At 46.1% G+C, this 22,479-nt stretch overlaps 1 protein-coding gene across 5 annotated transcripts in view; it reads right to left on the bottom strand.

Annotated features, from left to right (window-relative positions):
- Positions 1-3,399: 3,399 nt before the first annotated feature.
- Positions 3,400-22,479, bottom strand: part of Kiaa0232 (KIAA0232 ortholog) — a 59,708-nt gene continuing 40,628 nt past the window's right edge. For 4 of the 5 annotated variants that reach the window (XM_052199626.1, XM_052199627.1, XM_052199624.1 and 1 more), the window contains 6 exons: positions 21,417-21,483; positions 20,493-20,574; positions 15,484-18,802; positions 10,202-10,310; positions 7,423-7,520; positions 3,400-5,735 (listed from right to left, as the gene is read on the bottom strand). In XM_052199626.1, the coding sequence (XP_052055586.1) occupies positions 5,556-5,735; positions 7,423-7,520; positions 10,202-10,310; positions 15,484-18,802; positions 20,493-20,574; positions 21,417-21,483 (3,855 nt within the window). In that variant the 3' untranslated portion in view covers positions 3,400-5,555. The remainder of the gene's footprint in view (positions 5,736-7,422; positions 7,521-10,201; positions 10,311-15,483; positions 18,803-20,492; positions 20,575-21,416; positions 21,484-22,479) is intronic. The other variant, XM_052199629.1, reaches the window with a different exon arrangement.

The following is a 22,479-nucleotide window of genomic DNA, read 5'->3' as shown; positions in this document are numbered from 1 at the left end:
CAGGAAGTGCTCAGTAAACTGGAAGTAGGAAAGCCTAGAAACCCTCAGGACGGTGAAACCAGCTGGTGGGGTGCAAGGTGCCACAAGCTGGGCCTTGGCTTGCCTGGCGAACTAAGTGGCCAAGCCCCGTGGGCTCTGAATAAGGGGGATACATTCCCCTCATCCCCCCTCAAAACCCCTCACACCCCCATGAATGGGAGGGGTACAGAAGCATCCCTGCTGCTCCTTCACAGGTCCTGGGGAAGTGGCTGGTGCGCAGTTGCTCTCAACCTGTGGGTCGTGACCCCTTTGGGGTTACATATCAGAGATTTACATTATGAATCATAACAGTAGCAAAATTACACTTACGAAGTAGCACCGACCGAAATAATTTTATGGTTGGGGGTCATCACAACAGGAGGAACTGTATTAAAGGGCCACAACATTAGAGCAGTTTAGAACCCTGATTTAGAAGACTCCCAGGGCATTTTCTTCCTCTTCCGCCTGAGCTAAGATCCCTACTCAGCCTTAGAGGACGGTGAGAGCATGCAAAAGCATTTCAGGAGCAGGCCACTCCAATCCCCCTCCCTCCCTCCCTCCACTGAAGGCCAGCAAATCTAGGGCTCAAAAGATTGGATTCTGAAAAATCCCAGAGCACAGTGCTGCCGGTAGGTAGAGGCTCTGGGGTAAGGGGAGGGGTGTCCCTGACATCAGCTCCAGGGGATGCCCGCTGTACCATTCCCATCTAATTGGCCCTGCCCTTCCCAGCAGTTGGCACTCCACTCGCTGCCCTGCTGCAGGAACACTTGGAGAGAGTGCACATGACCAGACCTTGCACATCAGGCAGCCTTGGGCCTAAGTGCACAGGGGCTGATGGTTATCATTGGTATGCAGCTTGCTAGGGGAAGATCTAGTGATGACTGGGCATCAGTGACCACAAGGAAACCAGACCCCGAGTCCAGCCATGGGTAAGAGTCATCAGACCCAGCTCCTCACTCCTTAGAAGCGCCCCTCTACTGCTCCTTCAGCCTGAGGTTGTGGCAGGACTCAGGTTCTTTCAACAGCATGTCCTCAGCAGAGGAAGGATGCCTATTTGTCCTTGAAGCCACCTGGCACTTCCCTTTCTGAATATCCTCAGCAAACAGGAGTCCTGGGCTGCTGCCCTTGTGTTCCCAGCCTGTGGTCTCTTGGAGGACAAACCCATGTCCAAGTCATAGAGCAGGGTTCCCTGAGCCCTTGAGGAAGAACTCCAGCTGATGGTGGAGTTCTTTCCAGCTTGAGGCCTGGCCCTGTGCTTGCCAGCTCTTCACAGGAGCTTGCTGGGGACAATGGTGGACACGAGGTGGATCTGCTTCGTGCATTGATTACAGTAAAGAACTGGTGGGAATATGGGGTGCAGGGCAGGAACATGACGCCTTTTAGGATAAGGAGAATAGGAAAGGCAAAGAATGCTTCAGAGCCTGTTAGGCTCAGCCAAGGTGAGGTGAAGCTTTTGCTGCAAGGGTGGAGGGGAAAAGAGCTAGTAGGGCAGGGATCTTCCCATCATGCCACTCCAGGTGGCAACAAAGAGAAAGAATGGACAGTGTGCTCCTATGACATGGGCTCCTGGTCTTTGGCTTCTTCTGAAGACCAATATTCTTGGCGGCTTTGGTGCTTAACTAACCTTCAAGACTCTAGAAGGAGACATCGTCTCCAGCTGTGACAGGGCCTGTAGGGATATAAGGCCTCCTCAGCCCTTGGTCTCCAAGTGACACCTGAACTATGTCCAGGTACTAACTAAGCTGTGCCATTTACTCTCCTCGATGGTGTGGTGCTCCGAGCTCCTCAGCCTGGCTCTGCTGTGCATACCTGGCTCCTGTTGTCCTTGACCCTGCCTTCCAGCACAGCTACTGCTGCTCAAGAGTCAGGGACAACCAGAGGAGCCATGAGTATGGCCTGGTAGAGCCTCAAGCTGATCAAATTCTTGCTACAGGGCCTGACCAAGCCCCTCACACACTGCACGGACTGGGATGAGGCAGCTGTAGCTTGTCAAATTCACCAGGAGTGCAGAGGGCAGGTGCAAGAGCTTGAGCAAGCTCCTAGTAGGCACACCACGGCTCAGTCTTCTCGGCCATGTGGAATGTTTACCCTAGAACCCCGAGCCCCAGAACTAGCTGGTGCAATCAGTGCCACCGGAGCAGTGAGCGACTGCCAGCCTGACCATGTGAGGTGACTATTCTGAAAATTCTTGGTGCTTTCAACAATGCCAACCCGAGCAAGTACCTGATGAGTGACTTCCAAGGTCTGGGCCATGCTCTTTGTTCCTAGGCTCCTGGGGAAAGCAGGTGGCAGGGAACTGTAATTGGTCACTTACCACATGTCTAGAACCCACCATGGTGACATCAGTGTCAGAGCATTAATGGCCACAGAAGTGGCCAGCTGCTTAGACCACAGAGGTAGAGGCTTTTATGTTCTCTGAATGCTGGGCTGGTCACACTCCCAAGGACAGGTATAGGTGAAGGCTGGCTAACTGCTACTTCCCACTGTCCCTGCTCTTGTAGGCAGAGCATCTACGAAGCACCTGAGCTGACAGCCTGTAAAGAAACCCCACAGAAAGCAGAGGGGGCAGTCAGCACAAGGTGTGGGCACATCTGGGCTCAGGGCAAGTCAGCAGGGAAGGGGGCTTACCCACCTCACGGGATGTGCCTGCTGGTGCCCAGGAAGAATGTTATGCCCTTAGTTCCCCACCGAGCTAGGAAGTCCAGTGTCAGTTACAGGAGATGCTATCCAAGATCAACAACAAAAAGGAATGCTCTACCAGTCAATGAGGTCCCTGCTCCATCTTAGCTGGGTAACAGGCTGCCAAGCTTCAGTTCTGACTGCAGGGCGGCCTATGAAGTCTGCAGCATGGCTGTGCCCCTGTGGGCACCCAGACCTAGAGAGAGGTGTCTACAAGACACCCACAAGTTTTCCTTCATTCTTGTTCAAACACTGACTGGTTGTTTATTGTTGTGTATACACGTGTGTGTATGTCTTACTGTGTACATACATATGTGTGTGGGTGCAGTACATGGCAGGCATGCATTCAGAAGTCAGAGGGTAACTTTGTAGGTCATTCTCTCCACCTTCTCGTGGCTCCTGGGGCTAAACTCCACTCAGTGAGCTCCTTCCCAATGAACATCCCGCTGACTTCTGTGCACAATGAACTCCATTCACATTAACATGGTTACCTTTTTCCCCTCTCAGAATAAAACACGAGGAAGACTTGTCTAACAGAGGGACAGGACCGGCTGGGGGTACGGGTCAGCTGGCTGCCAAGCAGGCCTTACCTACTTGCTTTCCCAGCTCTGGGAGGCTAACTGGCTTTCTCTTGTTCTTCTCATTGCAGTAGAGGCTGCTTATTCACTTTAAAAGATTACTATGAAAAATAAAAACAACAAACATTTTTAAAATTTTTATTTGGTGTTAACTCCACAAGAAAACAAAACAAAACAAAAAAAAAAATCAGTTACTCTGGTGTACGTGAAATCAGAACAATACAACCACGGGGGGCGGGTCAGCTCAGGGATGGAGCTGTTCAGTGCTACGGATGTGCAACGCGCTTCATACCACAGTGCGCTTCAGCGTTTGCCAACTTTTAGTTTAATGCTTTTTTGTGATCATCCATTCACGAAACTAAAACCACACTTTAATTCTGTGCCAAAGCCTCTGAGCTTTAGCCATTTAACTACAAAAAGAAACCAAATACAGAATCTAGTTATCCCTTTGCCTTTGATGGCCCACCGTATCCCCTATGGGGGGCCTCTCCCCACAGTTGAGGAGGTAGGTTCTTCGCCACCTGGAGCCTTTCTCCTGATGAACATTGGCTGTCCAGGTCACTCAAGCTCATGGCTGAGTATGAAATCCATTTGGTCATAGCAATAATTTCTAGGGTAATCTTGATGGCATTGATTTTAGGAATTTACAATTTCCAATCCTTTTTGCCTTTGATGATAGGTTATATTTCAGTGCAGATGTTAATCAAATTTTAGGAAGCTCCAGAAGAAAAAAATACACAAAATTTATCTGATACCTGTAAATAAATAAAAGCAACATGAAACCTTCCACATGCACACACCCACACACAAGTCACTGTAAAGTGTCAGAAGATGTGCTGTATGAAAACAAAACCTAAGGTGGCAAGATGCCCCAGCCAGCAAGCCAGGCTCCCATGGTGAGGACGCACAGAACGGCAGTGCCTGCACAGTCTCCATGGCGTTTCCTGTGTTCCTGAGAAACAGGCAACAAACTCAAGTACTACCAGCAAGGCCTGAGGGGCAGCCCCATTCCCAGCTGAGAAGCCACACACATGTCCAGTGCTGTTCCACTTACTGGTAAGGCCAGTTCAACTTCATACCTCTCAGTCACTCCTGATGTACTGGACATGACTAATTCATGTCACAGACAAGGTGGTTTTAAAAACAAGTTGGTTAAAAGAGAACAATAATTTTGGATGCTTAGATTTTGCACAATTTGCCTGACTAGCACCTGTGGCAGTGCTACAAGAGAGACCCAAGGTGATGAGCACACTTAGATGCAACCAGTGTGAGGCCTGCTGCCTGCCTGCTTCACCAAGTCACAGGAGGCGATCATCAGAACAGCAATCACACAGGTATGTGGGAAATTCCTCTACCCACCCCAGCCCGCCACAAGCAGAACTTGCCCAGAACATTCTCTCAAACACAAAATGAGATACAAGCTATACTACATCACAGCCACAAGAGAAGCTAGCTGCAGCAGCCAAAGATTTCTTTGGGGTAAGAGGTGGCCTCACAGCATGTCAAATGTTCTTAAGTTCACTTGGAGACTTAAGTTCAGTGTAGTCACCAGATAATAATTTGCAAGTAAGGTCCTCAACTATGCATTGGAGAGGCAGCTCAGAGAATCCCGCTGCACCTGCTAAGGACACACTGCAGTAGCAGAACTCACCCACCCACTACCCCATGCCTCAAATCCTTGGCTTCTTCAGCTAGCAAGAAAGTCACAAGCCACAGTAACGTCCATGGTACTTTAGGGGAATCCTAAGAGAAAGCACAGTATTCTGTAAGTCTCTAAAGCACACCCTTGTGTTCCTACAGCAATGTCCATGAGATCTTCTGAATGAGCCTGCAGATGAGTCACCATGCTTCCCTCCTCCTCCAGCAAGGCCCTGACCCACTGCAGGGGAGGACTGATCTCCTGGCTCAGAGAACAGAGCTAGAGTCTCTGGACGGTGGCGGTTGTCGCCACGGTGCTGACAAGGTGATGGCGACACAGCCGCCAGAGGGAGGCCTGCAGCTGCGATGCAGAAGCGGGACGCACTAGGACAAGCACATGCACACCCATTCCTCATGGACAGCACAGTCTAGTCTACTTCAGAGCAAGAACTTAACAGCTTGGAAACAAATCTTCAACAGGACAGCCGTCCTCAACGCTAAAATAAGCAAGAAGAGAAAGGTAATCACTGATGTGGATCAGTTAATCGAAGAAGAAACCTAAGTTGCTGCTTTAGCCTAACAGGCCTCACAGAAGGCATTTCCCATCACAGCATTTTCAATGACTGGTACTACTCTGCAGGGTCAGAGATGTGTTCGGGAGAAGAGCTCCTCTCTGCTGGGGCCCACCCACTCTCCGCCGGCTTCAGAGCCTGTGTCGCCTGTGTCAGAGCTGGCACTGGAACACATCTTCCTGTGGAGGCCATTTGGTTTTGTCTCAGAGCCTCTCTCTCCTGTGCATCTTGCTTCATAAACAGAAGACACCTACGATTCAAAAAACAATTTTCAATACACCAAAAATCAGACAATTCCCCCAAAGGCTGATTCTGTTCTTAGATAGAGATGAAGTAGCAATCACTGATATCTTCTATAGAAAACTACAAAGATGTTTAGTTGCACTGTTTTCAGAGGGAAACTCTTCTTCTTTGCCCTTGAAGGACCCAATCCTAATTCTGCACATCTAGTCATAAGAATCTATGTGGCCACACGAGGGTAGGGCCTTAACTCTCAGCAAGTCTTTTGAGTACCTGGTTTGGGGTAGTCCGTGAAGCTTTGCACAGGCTCCCCTAAATAAACAGACGTGGTCATGCACAGGGGCTCAAAATTCCAGCAGACAAACAAACCAAAGGACAAAGCTGCAGATATGAGGATACTGGTTAAGGGGCACTCTGAACAGGGGCAGAGTGTTCCAGAAGGTGGCACTCCTGAGCAACGGTTGGTGCTCTGCACAGCAGTGCCAGAATCACTAGGTGTGGTATAGAGCATCTTCTTGTGTTTATAGGAAGGCTGGCATCTGGAGCCCCAAAGAAACAGATGGCAATGGTAAGCCTTTCAGCAGTTACAACAACTAACAATATTTCCCAGTGCATCACATATCAACCATTAGCATCACCCCATCACAGTCCCTGTTTCTGAGCTCAAGACGGACACACAGAATAGCTATGTGAGAGCAAAGCACACAAGGTTTCCAGGCATGGTGGGAGTCTTCCAAGTGCACAGTGTAGTAGCATGGGTCCCACAGGCAGACTGTTGGGGTACGCAGCCCTATGCTCCATCTCCAGATACCCCCATTCTGTACTCTGCAAGTGGATGAGTGTGCCAAGAATACTTAGTGCACAGGGGTGTTTTTAGGTCACTGTCTTGCAGATGTCGATAATTGTCAAGGACAAGCAGAAACAAGGACAAGAAAGGCTGTAGCTGCTGTTGAGTAGCAGTGGAAAAGATGGTGTGGAGTAAGAAATGGATGGAGTGGAGGTGAGATACATTAACAGGCTGGCAGAGATAGGAGGAAGAGACAGGTGAAGAGATATCCTGAGGGTGGAAGGCTATGAGGAGGCCTTACATATGGGCTTGGACATACTGACACAAATTGATAAAATCAGTGAGATTAGTGGGATAGGGTGCTTTGGAAGATTCTTACAGAGCTTGAGCTAACATTGATAACTCTGAAAAGAAAACAGGTTTCCTTCAATTCGCTGGTCTTAACTTGCCTAACAGTGAAAGGCTTGAGACTGAGCTAAAAGTAGGTCAAGGTCTTGAATGTGCCTTCATGGTGCTTGCAGACATGTTGGGGAGACAGAAGTGTCTGGGATGGTGGGATGGTGGGTCTCTACCCAGAGAATGCACAAGAGCACAGAAAGGGCAGGCTCTGTCCCACAGGTTGGAAAAGTACACTAGAAGGAAGATGTTGCCCAGGACTGAGCAAGAAACAACAGGCTTAGCGCAGCAGCACTGTGGGACCCCTGTGCCAGCAGTGTAGGGCCAGTGGGAACATTAGGGGCTGTTCATGAAGGTCTGGCAAATGGTTGGGGGCTGGGAATAGTGTGAGGCAGATCCAAAGAACAGGCCAAGAGGAGAAAGGCAACCCCAAGATCTGGGAATGGGTCAGGGGTGGGTTACAGGACCCTCAAGTTTGTGACTAGAATGGTAGGGAGGAGGACAGTCCACTTACCCTATTAAAATCTAACAGACGCTCTTCACGACTGGCTGTCTCTTTAGCATCTGGATATTCTTCTATACCATTCTCTCCCTTGGCATTTGTATAACATTCTTAATCATTTTGAATGGAGAAGGGAAAAGAGGGAAAGGGGGAAATTCAATTAAGACAGTTGAAACACACACCCTTGTTTCACCTCACTGAAAAGCTCGGCCTCCCCACCCTCTGGAGGTTTAGGTTGTCATTGAAAGCACAGCCAGTCTAGAGTGTACGTGAAAACACGACATTAACTGAAAACTTCAGCCACAAGTATGTAATGAATAATAAAAACCAAGCCAGCATAAGCATATTCTACTGTAAAACATTATCTTAACAATTCAACAAATATATACACAGATCTATGATGTAATGGTCCTGGGACACAGGGGAAAAGACCAGTGAGACCCATGCTCTCAAGAATGAGTGTCAAGTGGAGGGAGACGTCAATGCACCACAGACATGTTCACGGAACAGCAGAGGTTCCGGACAGGCAGCCCAATGAGAAAGCAAAGCAGGTCACCAGCTGGCCTGTTCTAAGTCAACACCATGCCCACCAGTCTGTGACACCTGTGCACATGGAGCTTCACGCTCCAGTTAGCCGAGGCTCACAGAATGAAAAGGCAATGTAGACTGGACTTGGAGCAATCCAATGTAGCAGCAGCTTCAACTGTGTTTTATTTATCTATGCACTGTAATATTTAGCCACCTAAGGAACTTGAGAAACCTAGGCCTCAGGGGGCTGACCATCAGTCCTTCTGAGACGTTTCCGGGTGGCTCCTGAGCATAGTCCCTGTGATGGAGTTAGAGAAGGATGGAGACTCCAACCAAGCTAGTCAGACCTGGCTATGAAAGAGCTCAGAAATGCTGATGCCTTACGTCCCTGCTCGATGGGGTCACACCACAGGTGTCAATGGATGTTATGGCTGCTGCGTGCCAGAGCCACAGAAGACAAGACCAGCCTTAATGAGTGCTGTACTCCCGGGCACCGAGTACAGACTGTGCTTGCCATGTGGATAATCTCCATACCCTACCAGTTCTGGGTATTACTTGGATAACCCTGGCTTGGAGTGACAAAAGCCATAGTAGATGCCAGGTTCTGCTGCTTCTTTGTGACATGACTCTCCAAGCCACATACCCAACCTCTTTAAAACAGAAGCAGCAGCATCCTCTTGAGGAGGTGCCATGTGAGGAGTGGACACTTCCTATAGCCACCAACCAGGAACCCAGGTTCTGGGCAGCTGGGAGGCCACTGAGCTCTGGTGGAGGGGCTCATCCTATTCATTCCATACACACAGTGGGGCCAGGAGACTGTGGAGGGGAAGGTGCTCTTTTCTGGTTGAGAAATACACTGTGTTCATCTTCACACCTCCACACAGGAGTTTGGCTAAGAATCATACTGAGCTCATCCCGTATGTTTTCTTAATGCTCCTAGTGACAGCTACAGTTTGTTCAACAATCACTATATGTGGGTTACAGTTATAGGCACCTTGCCTGCTGGAGAAGCATCTTTATTCCTCACAATCATTCCAATAGGGATGGCTTCCTTTTACAAACACAGGCAACAGAGCAGAGAAACACAGCAGGTATGCACAGAGGCACTAGGCTCCAGCTCAGCCTTGCTCCCCCACCACAGTGTGTGCTGCACCCCAAAGCCTTCTCCACCACGCTTCCCTATGCAGCATTTCACATACACATACAAAAACATTCTATCCATTCGCTGGCGCCTGCCAACAGACTGGCTATCCAAGATGCAGAGCTGAGAGTTGGAACTGGATCCTACTAATGAATAACAAAGTGAACCGAACTGATGTGGTGCTTCTAAAAATCATCCCTAAGGAAGTAGCTTCTTTGCTACATGGTAATCTACCTCTTCTTTTTCTCGATCTTTATGGAGAGGAGCCTTTGAGGCACAGCTATGGGGATTTCTCACCTGTACTGTTATCTGTACTTGTGTCTTAAACACACCCAGCCCATAGATAGAACACTCAGGAGGTTAGGGCTATACTCCATGGCCTGGCATCTTCCTTGGCAAAGCAGAGCCATCCTCACTACCCTTCTCTCTAGCTCAGTGGTTCTCAGCCTTCCTCACTCTGTGGTGACCCCAACCATAAAATGACTCCCTTGTACTTCCTAACTCAGACTGAGACCCATTGCTCCAGAGCCTAAGTCCCTCCTGCTGCTCACACTGCAGTCTCAGGGCAGGCACGGCCACTACGAAATCTCCCCATTCTCTTCCCATATGTTGTCTCTGTTGTTGCTACAAGTCTTCCAACACACATCTGACCTGAACACCCTGCAAACACCCTGCAAACAAGTCCTTCCCACAGCCACCCCTCAGTGCACACTAAACGGGAGCCAAGCCAGACTCTCACACCTGTAAGCTGCTCCCCATCAGCCTTTCTGGCTCATCTTCAAAGTTGCTGTGCCCGATGGGACCTGGTTCTTTCAACCTGCTGCACCTGTAACCTTTGCATAAAGATTGCCCTGAAGACTCCCTCCTTTATGGTCAAGATGGTTATACATACATCATCAAAAGTCATACCAGTTATACTTCTAATGAATTTCCAAACCCTTCCACCAGCCTAGGGTTAGGTTTAAGAGCAGGGTCATTTGCAATCATATAGGTGTCCCTAGGGTCTAACATAGTGCTGGCCATAGGAACTATTTTGGTGTTTCCTGGACTCTATCCATACCCAAAGAACAGGCTGCTCTTGGCGAATTAGAAATTTGAACAGAATAATGAGAGTCACCTTACCTTCACACTCTGACGCGGGGAAAAGGGGAGAGTACAAAGCTTTCTCCCACCAGCTCTGCTTTTCTTGATTTCTTGTTACTTCTTGCACATCAGTGTTCAGTACAGGAAACTGTTTAGATGAAGCCAAACACAACGCATGTTTATAAACTTTCAGGACAGACAGAAATTTTAAGAATTACTGAAGTACTGCATACCTAGTGCTTTTAGGTTGGTGAGTTAGAAAAAAATCTAAAGTTTTTTGTTGTTCAGGATAAGGCAAAGGAAAAAGGCCTTACTGTAAATAAAAGAAACCTTCTTAAGAAGTACTTCAACTCCAAGTGGAACAAAAATCTTGACAAAAACCTCTTATGAGACCTAAAACAGACAGGAAATTCTCCTAGCCTACTGAAGTACAACAGATGACCTCATGCCTGGACCTGAGGTCCTGTGGCGACAGGTTCCACCCTTCCAAGTAGAATGTTTAAGGCTGCTCAGATCCTGCTCCTAGACAGTGAGAACGGGTTGCCAGAAGCTAACACTGGCGACCAACAAGTTCTTGGAGTGGTCATGAACCTCACAGGCAGCTTTTGTCGACAAATGTCCCCTGGCATGCTGGTGGTGGCCCCCATCTTCACTGGGCCCGAAAGACTTGCCAGCAGCTCCCCAGGGCAAAGTCTGGGTTCTCCATTTCTACCCCTCCCCAGTCCTTATGCTGTGCTCTTTCCAGAATGCCTGTGAACTGCATACAATTCCATGGCATCATTTGTTCAAGTTCAAAACCCAAACTGTTTTAAGAGCTAACAACCATTTATTTTCTAAAGGGTTTTTGTTGTGGTTTGAACTGTAAATTATTTTATGGGTCTAAAACTGTATTATCTAGTAAGTTTTTAAGAATTACATGGGAATATATTGGGAACTAAATGGGACATATATTTCAAATCTTTATTTTCATTTCATATGACTTTTCAGAAATAGTTCCACATTTAGAACTGAAAGAAAATTGTACTGTCTTCCCAGAGTAGTTAATTAGCCTTCCTTATTCCCCGTATGGTTGGTCTACTAACAACACAGTACTGCTCATGGTCCTCTGAAGGCTGAGCTAAATGCAAATGAAGCTAGCCAGCAGTGTACAAGGTCTGCAGTAAAGTGGGTACCAGGACCTGATACATGTGAAGGCCTTCTCTACTCTGGGACATGAGCTGGTACTACTTAGAGCAGGCAGCAAGGGAGAGGGGCAGAGATCTATTATCCCACAGTACTTCTACAGAGACAGGAGGCAGCAGGCTGCTGAGTTCTTATCTGTGTGGTTAACTGTGCTACTGTCTAATTCCCTTGTGAAATGAAAGAGACACAGAGTCAGCCTAGGACAGGTGTGGAGAGGGAAACAGGTTTGACCAGTCAAGACAGCACCCGGGAACAGGGTGCACACCAAGGTATGGTCAGATGTGAGGGCCCTGGAAGCTGAAGAACAAGACTGTTGTCTGGGCACTCTCTGCACCTCTAGGCAGAACACTGTCTACTGAAACTGACTCCAGAGCACATCAAGTCCCTTCACCCTGCTTGCCTACATCTGCGTTATTTGAGGAGCCTTTTCTGAATGCCCCATTTGGGTGCCAATTCCTATGGCTAAGACTATCTTCTTTTTTATATTGCAGCAGTCACCCATATTCCAAAAGCATGCACCATTTCTTAACACCTTTCTACTCAGTTATTCCCGGATTTTGGGGAGCATAGCAAATTCCACAACAGTTCACTCATCTGGGGCTGTTTAATGTTTTAACTTAAAATACTGAGGAGAGGCAGGAGGATCACAAACTCAACGTAACCCCTTAGTTACATAGTGAGTTCAAAGCCAGCCTGAGATGGAGCCAGGGGATGGGACACAACAGAAGAACAGAAAGAACTGGGAAAAGGCAGAACAGAGCCATACCACCCACAGAAGCTGCTCCTGCCCACATCCATACTCAAAGGGAGCTCTGGGAGAAGCCTGCCCAGCTCCCTACTAACAGAGCGAGCTGCTTCCAGCACTCTCCATCACCCAGTGTCTCATCCAGTGCTCTGCCCTCCTTCAAATGCTTATCTTCACACAGCATTAACCTAGCATGTTTGCTGTTATCCCCAAGCCTGCAGGAAACTCCACACAGGCTCAGAGCTGATGATTTCAGCACCTGCAACAGTACTGGGCAGAGGGCACTCCATACATGCAATGACCAGGACAATGAGAGGGAGGGAAGGCACAAACTACATCAAAAAGACTGACCACAGATGGTTTAGCAATTCTTGGAAGTTCTTCAGAAGCTGGCAGTCAAGGGATAAAGACTCCATAGTTGACACTCCCACTAAATAGTCTATTTCTGCTGAAAAGGAAGGTTTCCTTTCATCGGGGTCCAGTGCCCCTTTCCCACAGGTCCTTCTTCATCACTGGGTCCCAAATGGCAGAGGAAGTGTGTTCTGTGGACCTCTCTTTTAAAGAAATGTAGATAGCGAGCATCCACTGGAGCCTGCTGATGCTCTCTCCTTCTGGAGGCGCAGAGCCAGGAGAGCGCTGTCTGATCCTCACTGTGGGACTGGGCCAGTCTCTTTTTCAAGACTGAACATTCCTAGCTATCAGGTGAGGAAATCAGTCTCTGTGGCTGTCTGGTAGAACAACACTGACAAACTGGTCCAGAAGGATGTGTGCCACAGGCCAGAATGACCTTTGCAACCTCTCTGACCTCTAGAGTTACTGACCTTTAGTGTAATACTCCTGGGACAAAATGACCTTATCTTCTGAACAGTACTGGAAAGTCCTTAAAGGCAGGGACTAAGAATCTGGCTTTCTATGTTTAAAGGGCTTGGCATTAAGAAGGCAATTAAAGGCCCAAGAGAAGAGGACACGGGCGCCATATTTCAGTACAAGAGACACATGGGATGTGCTCTCTGTGCTCGTTTTTTTTGCCGTTAGCTATAACTGGATGAGCTGTTTTCAATACCCAACCAACACCCCTCTGCAACTCAGGTTCTCTACCTGGCCTTCTGCTCACATACGTCCATGTGTGTTCAAAACACATGCAGTGTCCACACCCTGGGACACTTCTAGTGAGGTTCTCATAGCCTCCAGGGCTCATTTCAACTGTCCCACCTATCACACCACCCACAACTACACTGGCCCTGATGTCCTAAAAGATAAGGACCTAGCCAAGTAAGCTGTGGTGAAACCTTCCATGGAACAGCATGTGAGAAATAAAAGGCAAGGGTGACTACAATCAAGGCCATTAGAAGGGAAATAGACCATGCAGAGAATACTTTTGGCAGGGTTTACCACAACTAGTGTTAATGAGGGCTGGTGGGAGGAGCCATCACTGTGAGTATGCCCTCCTATAACTTCATATGAACAGCCCATTTCAGATGAGATATGAGATTTACAATCTGGGCTTCTTGCCTAGTCTGAACTTCTCACAGACAAGGATGGCACCCCATACATTAAGGTTCTCCCCTTAGTGATTGGCACATAATAGGCATCCAAATCATGTCTGCCCAATTTGACTCAACTTTTAAGCAAACCCAAAGGTTCTAAATGGTAATTCTAAGGAAAATCCTCTATTTTCATTCTCTTGCACTGAAACTGAAGGCCTTTGCCTATGGGGAGCCAGTCTTCGGGACTCCTCATAACTGACCTGGGGATTACAATGGGTATAGACACAGGTCCTAGCCTCAGCCTGGTCACAAACTGTTCCTTCAAGCCACTCTCTACTTTGTTCAAGCCAGCCTATGAAGTGAGCTCCAACCTGCAGTGATACTGACAGCATGACAGCACTCATACTTTCAAGATGTCCCCACAAGTCTGCAGCAAGATAGACCTCTTTAAAAAAAAAAGAAGAAGAAGAAAAGGAAAAGAAAAAGAAAAAGAAAAAGAAAAAGAAAAAAACCCCAAATCTGAGAACACAGAAATACATCAACATACTAGAAAGCGAAGGAATATGGTAGTAGTAGGTAGAATCTTGCTTCTTTCCTCATTTTCTTTCTTCCCAATCTGGAAACCAGGTGAAATACAAAGTACATAAAGGAACATTTAAGGAGGGAAATGGGGCAACACAACAACACATAAAGCTAACAACATTGCTGGGTTTTCCTTAACAGTTCAGATTTCAGGGATTCAATGGGGTTAAACTTGGCCTTTTATAGACCAAGGAGCATGCTAACTAAAGCAGCAATCCTCAAGTTCCCCTGAGGCTTCTGCAACCATCCAAAGGCAAGCAGTTGCACTTGTAGGTGTTCTGCCTCCAAAGACTCCGTGCACAGTGTCCAGCTATAGAAGCCAATAGCCAAGGACCACCCTCCTCCCCAAAAGAAAAGGTAAAAGGCAAAAAGGCAAGGAACTCATGAGACAGAAAATACAATTACAAAAAGAGGTTGAGAGTGCAGGTAAATTAAGAAAAGGGAGAAATTAACTATGATATGAGGTGGGATGAGGACTGAAGAGGATGTAGGGAGGTATCAGGGAAGGAGGTAGACCTGAGGGCCTCACAGATGCGTAGGAGCCAGTAAGCAGGGCAGATGAGAGGAAGGGCAACACATCTCCATCAGGTGGTTATAACTTGAGACTGCCTCCAACACTGTTTAACAACCTGTCTCTGGAGAAAAGCCAGGCACTGCTATGCCAACTAATCATCAAATAAAGTAGGCAGGCAGCTCTGTTTTTTCCCGTGGAATAGCTTATTGCTGTGTCTGTTCTGCTGCAGCCAATTTAACTTCAAGAGACTTCCTAGAAACACACTCAAGGGGAATGACGACTCCATTAACAAAACTGCTGACATTAACATCACCTAGCAATTCCACACGAAACTCCCCACCCAGAGCCCCTTCTCCATGAGCTCCGAGAAGGCATTTCCCTTCCCTTGGTCCCTTTACACATGAAGCACAACACACTGGAGAATGGTGTCCAGGTGTAAAGGATTTAACATGAAATATGCAACTGTAATGAAACTGACCAACATCCTTTACTCACAGCTACACTCTGGCTCTGACTCTAGAAGATAAGATGCTCACACACTGGCCTTGTGTTTCATCCACACTGCACCCTTATTACACACAAGAGCTTCATTCACATCCTGAGAGTTAGTATGTCTTTTCCATGCAGAGTCAATTATTTACTTCAAATTTGTAAACAACAAACCCATATTAAGTCCTTAAATGTAAACTAAGAATTCTAAGTCCTAAAATTTTTAAATTAATTTCCCAGTAATCCAGTCCCACTTTTCTTGTCTGATAAAGCTACCTTTCATTAATGTCTGATCAAATCCATATTCAACGCTGACACATACCTTTTCCAATTGTCCTGAAGAAACTGGATTATCTTCACAAGCAGGGAACTGACAACCTGCTTTGCAACTGCAAAAATCATTCATTTCTTCTTCACATTGTGTCATTATTTTACAGTTTGCTGCTGAGCTTTCTAAATTTATTTCTAGAGATTCATTAAAGTTACATTCCAAACACTGATTTTGTTTTCCTACTGGCAGAATCCCAGTTGCCTCCTCCTGGGAATCCAGTGAAGTCTGAGCACTCTTCTCCATTCCAGATTTTTTTAACCTGGGCAGGAACTTCCCAGACTCAAGCTCTAACTTTCCATAGTAGTGACCTTCTTTCTCTGCATCTTCTTCTAAAGGTTTGAGATCTGCTTGTGGGTCTTCAAATACATCAACTTGAGAAGGAATGGGAATACTTGCTTCATCTTTTTCAGATTCGAATTCTGACTCACTTCCTCCTCCAGGGGATAGTTCAGATGCAGAAATTGGGCGAAAGTGAGTCCGGGGAGAGATTCGAATAGCCCTGTACTGTGTCCTGTCAACACCACATATTCTGGGGTGAAAAACCTCACTGTCTGAATCAGAGCAGAGGATTGATTTCGGCTTGAAACTGGGGCTAAAAGATGCAATCCCTTCTGGTTCAAATGAGCACTCTACGTGGAGAACTTGTGAGAAGGGGTTGCTTAGGTCAAAGGAAGAGAGTGAGTATTCAAGCCCAGGATCTTCAACTTGAAAGTTACTGCAGGCTCCTAGCAAGTCTTCATGGAAGATAAAAGAAAACCCCTTGTTTAATCCATTTTCCCCACTCTTCGGCATGTCATTCTGTTCAAATGACACAAAAGGCTTCCAGAGCTGCCTGTGACCAGGAGCAAAGCTGTTTCCAGGGGTCATAAAGACATCTGTACCGGCGATTGTCACCACATCAGAGGCTGCACACTGTAGCAAGCTCCCTTTTGTATGACCAGGTGGTACAACTGCCCACTCCCCATCGCTGTTGAATGTTTTGAGCTCTCCATAAACTCCTCCAAGAATGAATGTGTTCTCTTTATCTTGGGCCACATCCCAAGGTTTAGAGGGTGTGGTGTAATCGCCACCATCCACCTTGGACAGCTCACTAGAGACAAATGCTCTTTTCTCCATGTTCTCCTTCTGTCCCTCCCAGAGGTGATATTCTGACCTCTGTACAGCCCTACTAGGCTCTTGAAGGGCTTCCATCTTAGCCTCAGTGTCCAAACAGCAGCAGTAGTTATTTACATCTGTGGAAAACAATTCCTCCCCAGTTCTTTCTGTCTCTACTGCAGCCACAGAACTCCTATCTACCATCTTTGTCCAAATATCTTTAATAACCCCTGAGCTGTAGCCATCTCCATGTGGACTGCTTTCACTACATGCTTGTGTAGTTTCAAAGTTCTTGCTTTCTGCCTTTTGTTCTAGTTGAATACCGCACACAGATTCTAACTTAGATCTTTTTTTGAAAACTAATGTAGGAATTTCTCCTAAAGTTCTATTGTTTTGCTGGCAAGTTTCATCCTGCAAAAAATCTAGAAGTTCTTCATCTACAAAATCTGAAGAGACTCTGGGAACCACATAATTAATATCTTCCGCAGTAAACTGTGTTGATTCTTCAAACTGAATGTTTAGCGTCTCGTTATCCGAGCGTGCTTCTTCTGAATGGGACCACGGACTACAAGTTCTTGTTGAAAGATTAGAACAGTGTTCATTTTCTTCAAAGGCACTATTTTTGGTCCATATTAGCAATCTAGACTGCGTTTTCCCCAGCATATTAGCACTAGACTCTGCATGTTCACTTCCCAAGTTGAGTGTTTCAAAAGAAAATGGTAAAACAGAATTACTGCATTGCACTTCAAATACTGAAAAACAAGAGTTCATACCAGATCCTTCATTAGTATTGGAAAAGGGCTCTTGATTGCCAGCAAGCATGTGTGAACTGAGTATCGTGCTGTCCAAGATAGGAGAGAGTCTAACCGGAGAGTCTCCTCCAAAACTCTCTCCATCAGCATCACCGGAACTAGATGAACAACACTCCCAAAACTGAGCCAGATTGCCAAGGTCTTGCAGGAAGAAGCCCTCAGCACCCACAGAGCTGGTAGAATCTGTCCATATTGCACGTTCCCCTTGCAACTCCATACCATCTAACACTATGCAACATTCTGCCTCAAAATCTGTATTCTCCTTGCTTTTTTGTCGAATCATATTCAAAATCCGACTTTCTCCTTGCATTGTTTCTGAGGCACCAGGATCCAACATGGATTGATCAATATCCACTTCATAGAAGTGTGTTAGTTCTGATAGATGAATATCATCCAGATATTTATTGTCCTCTGGTAGAGAACATAATGAGGTCCCAGCGAGGTCAATATCCTCGTTTATAACTGCAGGCATTTCTACAAAATGACCATCAATGAAAGTCCCTGCTGCGAGGTATGTTCTATGGATATTACTGTTGCTTATACACAGACCACGCACAGAGTCAGACAAGTCTTCCACTGCCTCTGCTGTCAGAGCACTTGTATCTTCCCTGTTTCGGTATGTGGTCTCTAGTTTGCTTTTTCTACTCAAAGGAACGAAATACTCAGCAATGGGCTCAGTGTACCACAGTGGCTCTTCCTTGTACTCTTTGTTGTTTCTGCTCTCCACATACAGGTCTTTCACCGCAGCGTTCCCAGAGTCGCTTCTTCCCATCTCCTTGGCTGGTCTTTTACCCCGCTTGCACAGCTGCCTAACAGAGCCATTGCTGCTGCTGCTGCTGCTGCTGCTGCTGCTGCTGCTGCTGCTGCCCCCGCTGCCTGCATGGACTCCTCTCTCTGCCTTCCCACAATGCTTCAGTGATTGCCTGCTTTGCCCATTCCTCCCTTTTTTATTTCGAATTTCTCGTGCCTTGTGTCTGACTTTAACATATTTCATGGATGCCTTTAATTCTCCCTGATTACCACTTGAACTTGAGCCTGCTTCGCTAGAGCCGGATGACCATGAGCGAGGGCGCATCTTCCCTTCAGGTTTGTGTCGGATCTGCTTTGTGTACATGGCAGGCTTTTCCCCGATGGTGCTGTTGCTCAGCTTGCTCTCCTCCCCGTGTCTGCTCCTGCTCTGGGCTTTCTCGTGTGTGGGGATGGAGGTGGCCCTGCTTCTCTCTCTGATGGCTTCACCCTCACTATTGCAGTCCTTTGGAGAAGATGTATCTGTGCTTGCTGGTGGGGCTGTGGACGATGACGAGGAGCTGGAGTAAGAACAGGGTTTGGACTTGTTCCACACGGTCATGATCTCTTGCAGGCAAACTGGTTTCTCAGAAAGTGGTGGAAATGCTTCATAGTACCTGCAAAAGAGAGGAAGAGTTCAAAAGTCGCCATCTACACAAAGACAGCAACGCCAACCTGGGAGGCAGCACTTCAGCTTGCTAGTGCCAGCACTCATACAATCAAGGAAACCATAATTTGAAGTGAATTATCAAACAGTAAACTGCTGTGCATTAAAATTAGTCCTATACACCAAGCACTTAAGCACTGCTTAGACCATGAGAGGCACTATGCAAATACTATAAAAATACGTAAGATTTGTCATCAAAGCTTCAATTTCATCTAGGAAGAAATGACAAAAACAATGTAATAGGAAGAATGTACTGGACTAATAGGAAATGTCTGACCTTGGTCCCTTACAATGCTTATGACATACAAACCTCACAGTTGGGAATAGTGGGAAGAAGTGGTACTGAAGCCGCTTAGCAGATGACTCAGGAGTACAGCTCTGTAGCCATTTCCCCACGTCTGAACCTGCTCTGCTGCTTACTTTCTAGGCCTCCTTAGGCCGTTACATAACCTTTCAGTGGCTCCAAGCAGGAGTAAGGAGAGTGCACCTCAGAAGCAGGAGTAAAGGACAAGAAATGAGTCAGACCATCACCCATTCCATGTCTTCCATCCTGCGATATTCTCAGGGCAACAGCCTGGAGCTCAGCATTTATGCAGGCACTCACTCAGGAAGGGTAGAGACGGTTATATTCAACTGGTCATAAGTAAGGACGCTGGTGCAATCAGAGACAGAGATCACATGTGGGTCGAGTGAACACTGAGGGGTGAGACCTACACACATGCTATGCTCCAGGATGGAGGCCTGATTAGATTGAGATCCCCTAAGCATGCTTACAAGTCCACAGAAAGAGATTTGCTAGGAAAAAATAGCAATTGATGAAGATTTAAGAGCAGAATAGATCCCCAAAGGATGTCTAAAGCTATGCTGCCTCGAGGGTATGTGTGCCCTTGCAGACAATGTTAAGGCCACACACTAAGTGGCAAAAACTATGTTTACAAAGGTGCTCAATGTGACTGTCTGTATTACAGCTGTATAGCACAAATCATTAAAAGCTTTATAGATAATTTTTCTTTAAAAATTAATTTTATTTACATGCATGTGTATATGTGTGTGAGTGCATGTTGCCTGTGTGTGAGATTAGCCAAGAAGGCAAGAAGGAAAGAATGACTTCCCTGGAACTGGAGTGGTGCGTGGTTGTAAGCCATCTGACCCGGGGGCTGGAAACCGGAAGAGCTGAATCATCTCTCTAATCCCATACATAATTTTCAACATCTTAGCAGTCATATTAGTAGTCTAAGAAGAAACTGATGAAATTAATTCCAATAACCTATTAGAATTATTATCATCACTTCCACATGTAATTGGTATTAAGCCAATCAATACACTGTTTTGTATTTTTTATTCTGTTCCTAATTTCTACTGAGAGCGACACACTTACAATATCACCAAATGAATGTAATTTCTTCTTCATTAGAGATTCAGAAGACTAAAATAAAAATAACATGTATAGCAAGGACTGCAGACACATTAGACAACTAAACCGTTTTACTCACTTTTGCACTCTATGAATGAAGCACCTAAGTATTCACGTGTTTCCTAAATTAAGAAAGAAGCCATACAGATGACAGAGATGGAAGCCATGTGGCAGTAACAGGACTGGTTTTAACAATACATACTTCATACTGAGTAGTCTTACATACATTTCCACTTGATCCTTTGCTGTAGGGGACAATTCTGCCTCTGGAGAAGGAGAACCTTCTAACTTTTTGTGAATCTTCTCTTCTGTTATAAAACAAAAATTCAGAAAAAGTTAACATACATCCAGCTAATAAACACTAAACTTTTTTTTTTAGGTATTTTTACTCAGATTTTGTGGCTTACAGAGAACTCCATGCCAGTGGGTGTACCTTTAATAAATACTGACCCCCTGAGAGTGCATAAGGCACTCTTTGGCTAAAATACTTTATTTCATCACAAGGCCACACTGTGGAGGTTCTTAACCAAGAGCCTGACATTCCCTGTGTACTTATTAATTAGAACAGAAGGACTGAACATCTGTTTAGATTCCAAAAATATATTCTTACAAAATTATGACTCATAGATCTATATTGACTCATTTTGATTAATACTAATCTGTACAGAAAACTCCTTATTACACTTAGATCTGTGACGTAACATGTAGGCAAGCACATACTGTGCTTCGTACCAACAGAAACAAAGGGTAGCCACTGAACGTGGTCCAGGATGTTACCTTAAATTAAAAATACGGTGGACCCTTATTTTGGAACTGAAAGCTTCAAGAGTATATGCTTGCTGCACAATGGCCTTGACAAGGACAGAACAGGGTTTCAGAGTATGCAGCCATTTCCTGAGGTCTTGCAGAGAACTTAGGAACTTACATGACTGAAAATGCCTCACAAGTTGACCTACCCAAAACCCTCAAGGGAAGCCTGAGAAGGTACCCAGGATTCTAGCCCTCCTCTGGATCAGGGATTCCCCATGTGGCCACTAAGGACTACACTGAAGCCTCCTGCAGAGCTAAGGGTGACGAGGAATGCTGGCTTGGTGACACGCTCGACACTGAGAAGGACCCTGGAGGGCTCTGGCTGCCCCAGCGTGCTCACCTTGCTCGCTCTGTAGGTCTTTCAGTCTGCAGCAGAGCTCCTCTACTAAAGTCTCGATCCCAGAGCTCTGTGTGAGACAGAAGACAGTCAGCTTACCACCAGGTGCAGGAGACAGGCATTTTATGTTACTACCGAGGACACAAGTCTTCCATGTTCCAAAAGAAATTAATAGATTATCAATTATTTTTTTAAATTATTTATTCATTTAATGTATGAATACACTGTTCCTGTCTTCAAACACACCAGAAGGGGGCATCAGATCCCATTTCAGATGCTTATGAGCCACCATGTGGTTGCTTGGAATTGAATTCAGGACCTCCTGAAGAACAGTTCTCAGTCTTAACCACTGAGCCATTTCTCTAGCCCCCACATTATCAACTCTTAAATGAATCCCAGAGTTTAAAAAACAGTCAAACTTAAAAACCTGTAAAGTTACCCTAGTGTAAGCATCTTACTAATGAAGGACACTAAGTGGGACTTACTGATAAATTGTGGCAATGTGAATGTGTCTCCAAGAAAGGCTTGCTCAACAAGGCCAAGGATCTACCTGTCCCACAAAAACAACCTCAAGATTCTTTATAATCATGGTTTTATACAAAGTTAGCACAGAGTTACAAAACCTCCTTAGTATCTAGAAGATTAGAGCCTAAAAAAAACAACAACATAGGCCCTCCTCCCCTTTCCCTTCTTGTCTTCTCCTTTTCTTTTTTAAAGTGAGCTTTCACAACTCCAGTAGAAAGAGCCTCTGAGAACACAGGTCAATGCTGAAGGCACACATGGAAGCTCTAGGTTACTTTAAGAGAGACACAACCACACGGCTATAAAGAAACACCAGGGGCCAGGGAGGCGGCTCAGCTGCTGGTACTTGCCACCAGGCAGATAACCTAAGTTCAGTGCCCAGGAGCAACAAGGGTGCAAGGACAGGATACATTTCTAAAGTTCCACAGGCAGGTGCATACAGACAGGGCGTGATAGGATCTGATGCTAAGGACAAAATGAGTCAAGCTTCAAAGAAAATGCACACTTGAAATAACACAAGTACTTATCTTTCACTCATTCTAAA

The sequence above is a fragment of the Apodemus sylvaticus genome, chromosome 11, assembly GCF_947179515.1.
Source record: "Apodemus sylvaticus chromosome 11, mApoSyl1.1, whole genome shotgun sequence".
NCBI lineage: Eukaryota > Metazoa > Chordata > Mammalia > Rodentia > Muridae > Apodemus > Apodemus sylvaticus.
Note: the sequence above shows the minus strand (reverse complement) of the source record. Positions and strands in the feature narration are given on the sequence as shown.